Source organism: Chanos chanos, chromosome 10 (assembly GCF_902362185.1).
Source record: "Chanos chanos chromosome 10, fChaCha1.1, whole genome shotgun sequence".
NCBI classification, from domain to species: domain Eukaryota; kingdom Metazoa; phylum Chordata; class Actinopteri; order Gonorynchiformes; family Chanidae; genus Chanos; species Chanos chanos.
Window position 1 is genome coordinate 39582240 of NC_044504.1, and position 11203 is coordinate 39593442.

The window sequence follows — 11203 nt, forward strand, 5'->3', positions numbered from 1 at the left end:
GACAAACACGGAGGAAACACGGAGTCCCACGGAGGGAGAGGGAGTCTAAACGGGAAAAAGAGCCCAGTGTAGCAGTTAAATGTACCAGAGGACAGAGTCACTCAGGGCAGGGCCAGAGTGTGTCAGGACAGTTTCTCTCTCTCTCTCTCTCTCTCTCTGACTCTTTGTCTCTGTCTCTCTCTCTGACTCTCTGACTTTCTCTCTCTCTCTCTCTGACTCTTTGTCTCTGTCTCTCTCTCTGACTTTCTCTCTCTCTCTCTCTCTCTCTCTCTGGGTGAAGCGGACAGGGGCGGGCTGTCCAGAGCCTCATAAGAAGGGGGCCAGTGGAGAGGCTGCTGTTTGCTGTATGTAACATACAGCTGCTCTCCCTCTGTAATCCCCCTCTCTCTGTCTCTCTCTCTCTGTAATCTCTCTCTCTCTCTCTTAACTAAACATGGAGCCCAACAGTCCTAAGAAGATCCAGTTTGCTGTGCCTCTATTCCAGAGTCAGTTGGATCCTCAGGCTGCGGAGCATGTGAGTAGACAGCACTGAGAGAAATCTCTAATTACATTGGGTCTAATGGAAGCCTTGGCTTCTCCTGAGACTTCCACAGATGGCTTGTCTTTGTTCTGGTTCCTGCTAAATCAGTTTTGGGATTTAGATTTGCTGGAAAGGGAATGGAGAGTGACCCTCCCAAACTACTTCCTGTAATTCTGAGCTTTGGTAAATATTCTTCTTAGAGCGATCAGTGATAAGGTTACAAATGAAAACGAATTTTGACTTGTGAATGCATTCTGACTGTTTTGGTCTGAAAACATTGGTGTGTTATGTATGGTTCATCCATTTATACATACATGTTTTGACAAACAGAAGCTATTTTAATACACACGCTACGGGTAAGCACCAAAATGTCATCATCCCCAGGTATTTCAATATATGTGTGGACTTAGTTTATTTAAACTGCAATATTACAGGTATAACCATTTAATACTCTAGCTGGTGTTGGTATGTGTTAAAAGCATGTTTATGTATGGGGCTTTCTCCTGACACAGTAACCAGCGGAAGTAGTGCCCTGTTTGACCAGTCAGTGGCTGGTTTACCTGTGATGTCTGACCAGTCAGCGGCTGGTTTACCTGTGATGTCTGACCAGTCAGCGGCTGGTTTACCAGCGATGTTTGACCAGTCAGTGGCTGGTTTATCTGTGATGTTTGACCAGTCAATGGCTGGTTTTCCTGTGATGTCTGACCAGTCAGTGGCTGGTTTATCTGTGATGTCTGACCAGTCAGCGGCTGGTTTACCAGCGATGTCTGACCAGTCAGTGGCTGGTTTATCTGTGATGTCTGACCAGTCAGTGGCTGGTTTACCTGTGATGTCTGACCAGTCAGTGGCTGGTTTATCTGTGATGTTTGACCAGTCAGTGGCTGGTTTTCCTGTGATGTCTGACCAGTCAGTGGCTGGTTTATCTGTGATGTTTGACCAGTCAGTGGCTGGTTTACCTGTTCACAGCACAAAAGGAACCACTGATTCTGTTCTCTGTGACTCTGTAAACAGACAAATATCAATTTCAGCATATGTCTTTAGCTATTACAAATCAAAAGAGAATGAGGTTTCTCTTTTTTGCTTGCACAGTAGTGCCCTACAAACAGGGTGAGCTTGATTTTAAAGGTTCTCCCTCCACCAAGTCACTGATTCCGAGGTTGTGCAATTACAGTGGTTGTCATTAAAGAGGAGTGTAACCGGTGTCTTTATCCTCCACAGATTCGCAAAAGGAGACCGACGCCCGCCACACTGGTCATTTACAACGACCCCAGTGCACCAGGTAAAACCCGAACCCTGAGCCCCCCCCACCGCTGTGTGTGTGTGCTACCAGTCACATGACGGCTTTCTCTACGGCCGTGTAGAACGTGCAGTCATGCCGGTCATGTGACTACAGCCAGGCCAGGTCTTGTTAACGTACGGCTACAGAACGGAAATCGTTCTCTGTCGTGATTTGGCTTTTAACTGTCAGATGTCCACGCTTTCAGGATCACTTTCACTGAGTCACTCACTGAAGATCCTTATTTTAAAATACAGGACTCAGGTCGTTTTCCATTCTTTTGCTCTCCATTTGTTGATGATCTTTTGGCTTTATCGAGGAGGCCAAGGTAAATGCAGGGGTTTTCTACCCAATCAGCAATTTCTAGTGACACTATTTAAAGAAATAGCAACACTAACTATCTGAGAGCCAAGGGCATGCTCTCTACAGCCAAAGGACAAACATTAGTTATTTTGAAAATAAGTCTCTTTCCATTATCACCTATGGACAGCTGAGAAAGAATTGTTTTGCGCTGAGTTTTCAGCAGCAGGAAGAGTACGGAGGGTTTGGCAGAGAACTGCGATGTCTGATCTAACCTTGAGTTGGAACAGCGTAACTCTCTGTGTGCGTGATTGCACGTCACGGGCTGAAACATAACAAACAAGCTTCCCGTGGCGTCGGCATACGGAGCCAGTGAAGCGCTGCAGACTGCCTGGCAGTGAGTTAATGCTGTACTCACAAATGCTGCCATTCAAACTGCGTCTTATCTCACGACAGATCTGCGAGGACCTGGGCTTGTTTGGACGCCCATTTCAAGCAAATCTTATGGTTTAAGCCTCAGTTACATGGAGAAGAAAGGAAGGCAGTCGCTGCAGGTTGCTGGGTATTGGTTCTACTACACGCTCCGACCTACTTGACTCAGCCAGATAAGATCATATACGGCCACAAGCTGAGGTGTGTCAGATTAAGCACAACCCTCCATGAAAACTGCTGGCGGTGGGGCTTGGATGTTAATCTTTAACCATAGCACGCTGTTTTGGATTAGGAATGGATTAGGAGAACTTATCTGAGACAAGAATATTTTTAGGAGTCACTCTTTAAAGTTTTGAACAGTAAACGTGACATTGGTTTTAGGAATTCATGAGCGGTTTCCTTCATACATAATCAAAATGAGTACAATGATGGTCCTTTTTGACTGTAAGGGAAAAGCTGGTCCACAGACGTCCTAAGACAACCATGGTTACACATCAGCCTCTATCCCTAACTATGAGGTTGATCACACAAGCTTTCATTCACACCGTGGTTTGGCTGTGTAGCACCAGTGAACCAAGAGCAATCGTCTCAGCTGCATTATGACAGTGCATCCTCTCTGTCCTCTAAGACCACACTCCTCTGTTTGAAAACCAATCTGTCCATCAAAAAATGGCTTCCTCTCTTATGTCTGGCTGAATAGGCATAGCATGCAAAGTCTTTTGTTCTCTCTGTAGGTAAGTCTTCGTGTGCAGGCACAGTGAAGGAGAAATCTTCACTCTAACTGTTCAGTGAATGGACAGGTTGGGGGGGGGGGTCACTCCCTGATGAAGGGTCCAGCAGAAATCTTCTGGGGGGCAATTAAAATGTCTGACTGTAGCCAGTCTTTCTTTCCACATGCCTGCTGGGTGGGAGACCAGCTCCAGCTCTGTCCTGGGCTGATTCCCTTTTCATTTCTGTCTCTTGAGCCAGGCCGTTTTTTTACCCAGCATTAGATGATTACTGCCAGTGAGACTACACCCCACACACAAAGCCTGCAATTATTGCCCAATGCTGGAAAATGTTTAGTGCTTAATCTTCACTCATTCATTCACACCCCCCTCCCTCTCCACTCTCAGTAGACAACTGCCTAGGAAGCTTGGCAAGCTGAGAACACAAAGAGTGTGAGTTTGATAACTCTTTATTTTCATACACTCACATCTCTGATCATAAGTGGCTTCTGGTTGGTTGGTTTGGCTGCGTTGTGATTTATGTGAGTTTAAGCTGTGTTATTTTTTTGGCATTTGGATGAGTAATGTAAGCTGCGTGTGGGAGTTCAGTTAGAAAGAGCCACATTCACGCAACAAGCAGCTCTTTGTCCTCTTGGGATTTTTCTCTGTGATGAAAAGCGTGGCCCTGATGCTGTATGAAGGCACTTTTTCAAAACCTTCATAAACTTGCGTCACACGACTGCCTCTCTGTCATGAAACCGATCATTTCTTCGCAGTTGGCAAAGTTTGGCTGGAGGCTCAACATTTCTGATAGACTAATGGAGTGCAGATTGGAAAATGTTGTGGTGTAAGTGCTCCAGAGCCCGTGGCTTTGGCTGCAGCCCTAGCTAATGTGTTTCAGCAGTAATGTTCTCCTGTGTGGAGACCACGCTTTCAGTGAAGGAAGGCTAGTAAAACACTGGCCTTTGGCTACTGTAGTTTATAAGAGGTTACTGTTTTTTTCTCTTTTTTTCTCTATATTCACTCCTTTTGCTCATTTAAAGTAGAAAATCTCAATAAAATATCTTCCTGGCACATTGTGAATGACTGGACGTGCAGTATGGAGGAGGAGGAGGAACTCAGGTGCTTAATGGGAGTCCGGGGACTGGAGCCCAGCTTTATACTGGGCTCTCCACCGGCCACAACAAGCAGGTTTACCATTCCTTTACGTCAGTGCCTGTGAAACTGCGGCTCACAGATACGTCGCACGCACATGATTTGTGTGGGATTTATGGGAGACTTGCCCTTTGTATACAGTGTATGCTTGTCTGGAAACACTGGCTGCATGCATTAGGAGATCATATAGAATGAGTCCACCTCTCCAGGGGATGATTCATTATAAACTAATCAACCGAGCCATTCCGCATGATAAAAGTCTGTAAACATTTGTCATAGTTCTCCAGTTTACACTACAGAAATAGCTGTGGTCTGTGAGTTTATCCCAGAGTGGATTTCTGAACAAGGTGTCTGGGTTTTTTTTTTTTCTGTAAATAAGGAGTCTTTTTTTTTCCATTTCACTGACATAATCGCAATTAATGTGAAAATATTTCAGTTTGTGTTTAAATACATGACGGCCGTTGAAAGTGATGAAAATCTCCCCATCTTGTAGTTATGAACAAATTATGCTTGCATAACTGTATGCTCTAATTACGTAATCGAAATGACTTTTTCATAAACCCAAACAGGTTTTTGTATGTTCTCCAGAGATCAGTTTTAATTCACTTAACGTCACACACGCCGGTTGTTTTAACTGGTCACTGAGGAGCTTTCTGGGACTTTTGATTACTGGAGGATGATAACCCAACGATTGCCAAGACTTGCTCTCAGTGAATTCTCTCTCTGAACAATGAGCCTCAGTAGAAGACAATACAACGCCCTCCTGGAATGTAAACATAAACATAAACGTAAACGCACAAGACTGTAAATATAAGGTTTAGAGATATATAGTTGTGCGTTGACATTTCAGCCAGTAAGTCAAACGACACAACAGGTTTTGTATGTGTGTAGACCACGTATTTCACTGCCTTGTTAAATAAAGACAAGTCAGGTGAAGACTTTAATTATGAGATGAACTCTATTAGCCGTGGATCCTAAACAAAACTGTTTGTGTACATAAATAAGATAAGTTTTCTCTTTTTCCCTACAGATGACAAACAGACAACAAGCAGTCAAGGAGAGGTAAGCACTATACACTCTGTACACACACACACACACACACACACAAACACACACACACACACACACACACACACACACACACACAAACACACACAAACATGTAAGTTTGATCTTCCTCCAACTCTGACTGTCCCATGGTATTTTTGCCTCATCTCTCTGTTGGTATGTGGATGTGAGAGAGGGTCAGTCCCTCTCCACACAGCTCTGTGCTCAGATTCTCTCCGTTAGATCCTGCTCTGATGCACTTCTCATTGATTAGCAGGCTGAGCAGAGCCCCTGAAATAGAGTCAGTGAAATCAGATCTGTCCACTCATACCCTTCTTTTCCACTGTCTGCCCCAGGCTCCCGGTACCCAGCTGTCTCCTGCCCAGAGAAAGCAGAGTGTATACACACCACCAACCGTGAGAGGTACACGACACAGCACTCCACACAACACCGCGCAACACCCTGTCATTTACGCTGACACACTGTGTCTGTGCAGAAGTGTGTGAATGCGACACACACACACACACACACGTCACGTTCTTTTTGACAGCAGACGCATCAGACTCATTCACCTTGGTCTTTCCCGCTGAAAAGCTCATCGTCTATTCACACTGTTCATTTGTCACACTGAGCTCTTCAGTCTCAGACACACAAACAGTGTCACAGTGTGTTACTGCAGAGAATAGCAGACGTGTAAGTGTTCTCCTAAGTGCCACTCTCACATGACTTAACATTACCGCCTGTGAGTGGACTTTTCATTATTTTAGCCATGGGATTGGTCCGCCTTCTTTTTAAAGGGCTAGTTTTCATTGTTTGCTGACTTGATATTTACCCAAGCAATGGTGAGCCAGTGGTGAGTTATTTTGTGGCTGTGTCAGAGACGCTGAAACAGATATTGCTTGTTTTTCTGATAAATCATAATGTTTATGACTCGTACCACAAAGACCACTAAAGATAGGTCTTTGTTTTCAACCGAAAATATTACAGAAGTAATTAAGTAGGTGGTATAAGAATTTGTGTTGTTCACACACAAGGATATTTTAATGAATTTTCTCATTAAAACAAGGGCAGGGTTGGCGCGTTATGGAAATGGATGAAAGTAAACATCCTCGGTTAGACAAATGACTAGCTCTCAGAGAAGTGATAGGACACTGGGTTAGTGCAAATTTAATCATAATGAGACAGAATAAGCCTTATTTATGGACGTGTCTTTTTACCGTGTCCTCGGCCCAGATACTGTACACTCAGTAAATGATCCAAATGTTCAGTGTAGTATCTGTGTGTTCAGTGTAGTATTTGTGTGGTCAGTATGGTATCTGTGTGGTCAGTATGGTATCTGTGTGTTCAGAATAGCATCTGTGTGTTCAGTAGAGAATGTATTTGTTTAGTAAATAATAATCTGAGTGGAACATGCACCCTCACAGGGTTTAATTGCCGTAACATAATGTCTGCTGATTTTTCCTCCTATCACTGACATCTGGTCACTGTGTGTTCTGTACTCTGTTTCAGCAGCTATTCCAAGTTACACAACTGCTTCTCATTTCTGTCATTTCTAAGGATTTTAATTCTAATTATTTTTATTTTTCACTCTGTTTTTTAATTTGTCCTTTTCTTTTTGATCTTGACCTCTTTTTATGAATTCATATTGTCATACGTCCCAGCTGTCCTGTGATATGTCAGACAGTGGGTTCAGTGTATTTAATGACGAGAAGGCCAGGGCCAGGTCTGAATATGTTCGTGTAAAATTACAGAGATGTATAGTGAGTGAACCTCACACACAAGTACATATTGTCATACACAGAGGCTTTGTTATGACGTAAGTCTAATATACCATTTACAGTGCCTGTGTCTTCTAATGAAGTATGTACTGGTTGAATGATAGTATTTACCAAAGGTGGTATTAGTTTACTGAATTTTATCCTCAGTATCCTCCGTTTCAGGCATATGAAATGTGGTATCACCAACTGTCCTAAATTTCTTAATGGAGCATGAATGTGCACTTCCTCGTCTCTCTCTCTCTCTCTCTCTCTCTCTCTCTCTCTCTCTCTCTTATAAGTAGTCATGTGTATCTCTGCCTTGTCAGGGTCTTTTAAAAGAACGATTTTTGATCGCTGTCAGCATGCTTTTCAGGGCCGGTGGGGGGTGGAGGGGCTGCCTCGCTGACTCATGATTGAGCCATTTCCTGGAATGGATGTGCTAAATCCACATTAGCTTCAGCTATCGATTGATGTAGAGCTATATCATCTTAGTGCCCTGGCCTCAAATGGATGGCTGACCAGAGTTCTGTCTAATACATCAGCACTGCAGAGTGTTTGGAGTTCTGTCTAATAAATCAACACTGCGGAGTGTTTGAAGTTCTAATAAATCAACACAGCAGAGTGTTTGGAGTTCAATAAATCAACGCTACAGTGTGTGGAGCTCTGTCTAATAAATCGACACTGTAGAGTGTTTGCAGTTCTGTCTCATAAATCAACACTGTGGAGTGTTTGGAGTTCTGTTTGATAAATCAACACTGCAGAGTGTTTGGAGTTCTAATGAATCAACACTGTAGAGTGTTTGGGACTTTGTCTAATAAATCAACACTGTGGAGTGTTTGGAGGTCTGTCTAATAAATCAACACTGTAGAGTGTTTGGAGTTCTATTGAATCAACACTGTAGAGTGTTTGTGGCTTTGTCTAATAAATCAACACTGCAGAGTGTTTGGAGTTCTATTAAATCAACACTGTAGAGTGTTTGGGGCTTTGTCTAATAAATCAACACTGCAGAGTGTTTGGAGTTCTGTCTAATAAATCAACACTGTCGAGTGTTTTGAATTGACATAGGACCCCCCTCTCTGACTTGGCCTGATGGTCTGAGTTTGTGGCTTTTCTGACTGGGACACAACTAATTTAGGGTTACTGGCATGGTGGCAGGGGTCAGATATCAACAAAATGTACGACAAAGTCAGGCCATGAGGCCTCATAGATCTAAGACAAAGCCATGGGATCATTTGTAGATCTTGAAGATCCTATACATGGGAAATTAATTTGTGAATGTGGATCACTGGTCCTCAGTAGGAACACAGGCTATGTGTTGAGATGCTGCAGGTTGCCATGCAATCTAATTGTGTGTGTCCCTTTCTGTGCCACACATAATGAAGAATGAACTAACGCTGAAAATATTTAACTGGTAATCTTTTATACTGTATCTTAGTTTTGCTTGGTTTGTCACTAAATTGATTTTAATTTTTGTTATTATATTGTACAGTACATACTGTATGTACTAACCTTATACTTCAGGTTTTGAATTCATACTCATATTCATACTCATCTCATCATGTTTACATAGCATTTCATCATAATAAAGTCAGTACATAAGCCGACATGCTCCTGATGGAAGGTGCATCGCTGCATATGGGATCCGTCCTGTGCACGACAAGAGTTCATTTCAAGCTTATAAGTGTCATCCAAACCAATCAGTATCTGACACCCTTAACCATGGGCTGGTTTTCTACTTATAGTGGATTTTGCATTTTCTTTCCAATCGGACATGAAGCCAGCAGATATGCTGCCTGTATTTCTCTTCTCCATTAAGACTATGAACGCTCGTTTGCTAGCAGCAAATATAAGAGTTGATGCCAAAAACGGTTTGCTTGTTCAGCAGACTATTGTACATTGTCCAGGGCAAATATTAATGCATGTGAATTTGCCAACCTTCCGACTCTTCCTTTGGCTTTAAATGTTCCGACACAGTCGTGCCAGTGTTGCCCAGTCAGGTGTGGAGCATGGTTTACCCGGACACAGCGGACCCTGTGCTGACGGCCCCATGTCTCTGTGGCACTGTGGTGTGTATTTTGTGTTGAGTGCAGAACTCCAGCTGGTGATGGAGCAGCGCCTTCAGATGCAGGAGCAGATGGAGACAGGGCACTGTGACAGCCCAGACACGCCCAGTCCCGTTACAGCGCAGCACTATGGTAACGCAGCTCAGTGGGCCAATCACAGCGGCCCACAGCCCAGCGGGTCTTATGTCAGTTCGGAGTTTCAGCTAGCCAACAGTGAGGCTGGGGGTAAGTCCATAGCTAAAATGGCAACATCCGCCTGAAAAATGAACCTTGTCATGGAAGAGCATGGGCTGCAGCTAGAATACCTACTGTCACTTCAGCAACTGTGAATGTCTGTGTTGGCTGCAGAGAGATGCTATTGTTTACATTTTGGGTCATTTTGAAGAGTCAGTAAACTGCACTGTATTATGTGCAAGTAATTAAGAACTTGTGAGAATACATGAGTGATTCTCTCGCTGTCAGAGTCTCTGGGACAAATTGCATAAAACACTGTAAGAAGTGGAAAGGCATTTGGGAACATCTATCAGTTATGAACACGCCTAAATATAGAGTATCAGTGCTATGGTGTCAGCACTGTTATATCTAGTTATGAACATACCTGACTCTGTGTTGTCCGTACTGTTATATGTAGTTATGAACATACCTGACTCTATGGTGTCAGCACTGTTATATGTAGTTATGAACATACCTGGCTCTATGGTGTCAGCACTGTTATATGTAGTTATGAACATACCTGACTCTATGGTGTCAGCACTGTTATATGTAGTTATGAACATACCTGACTCTATGGTGTCAGCACTGTTATATGTAGTTATGAACATACCTGACCCTATGGTGTCAGCACTGTTATATGTAGTTATGATCATACCTGACTCTATGGTTTCAGTACTGTTATATGTAGTTAAGAACATACCTGACTCTATGGTGTCCGTACTGTTATATGTAGTTATGAACATACCTGACTCTATGGTGTCAGCACTGTTATATGTAGTTATGAACATACCTGACTCTATGGTGTCAGCACTGTTATATGTAGTTATGAACATACCTGACTCTTTGGTGTCAGCACTGTTATATGTAGTTATGAACATACCTGGCTCTATGGTGTCAGTACTCTTATATGTAGTTATGAACATACCTGACTCTATGGTGTCAGTACTGTTATATGTAGTTATGAACATACCTGACTCTATGGTGTCAGCACTGTTATATGTAGTTATGAACATACCTGACTCTATGGTGTCAGCACTGTTATATGTAGTTATGAACATACCTGGCTCTATGGTGTCAGCACTGTTATATGTAGTTATGAAGATGATTGCTCTAAAGTGAAAGTTGAGTAAATACATGAAAAGCTCTGTCTGATGGCTCATCTGCTGTGTATTGTGAATAATGTAGTCTTGCTAATAAGCATTTCCTGTCTCTCTCTCTCCCTCTCTCCTCTGTGTTGTTATTATTATTATTATTATTATTATTATCGTTGTTGTTATTATTATTATCATTGTTATTGTTTATTTGTTTATTTATTTATTTATTTATTATTTTGTACATTGACACACAGGAGAGTCTTCAGAGACTTCAGAGTGTCAGGAGAAAAACATGTCAAGTCCGTCCTCTATTTCCCGATAACCTTCTCATTGTACATGTTATTCTGTATATTCAATACATATATTCATTCCTTGGAATTGCTTTGACTGTCTGTACCAACATATACACTTCAGCTCTTCACTGGACACTGCAATTTACCTCTGTTTAACAGTCAGCAATTATTTGTTCTGTAATTATTTAAATGAAATATGCATTCAATGTTTTCTACAATTTCTGATCCAATATTGAATGTTTATGTTACAAACAGCTTTGTTGTGTTTCTTTGTTTATTTCCTTTGGTAGCTCTGATATGATGAAAACCTGTACTATGTATGAAAAACTCTGGCAGCATATTTTCT

The 11203-nt window shown here is 42.4% G+C and overlaps 1 protein-coding gene across 1 annotated transcript; it reads left to right on the forward strand.

Moving 5' to 3' along the window:
- Nucleotides 1–433: 433 nt before the first annotated feature.
- On the forward strand, nt 434–10886 carry ppp1r1c (protein phosphatase 1, regulatory (inhibitor) subunit 1C). The gene is made up of 6 exons (XM_030787328.1): nt 434–514; nt 1739–1799; nt 5421–5452; nt 5794–5860; nt 9285–9482; nt 10819–10886. Exons 1-6 carry the CDS (start codon nt 434–436, stop codon nt 10884–10886), a joined length of 507 nt encoding a protein of 168 aa, XP_030643188.1.
- The last annotated feature ends 317 nt before the right edge of the window (nt 10887–11203 follow it).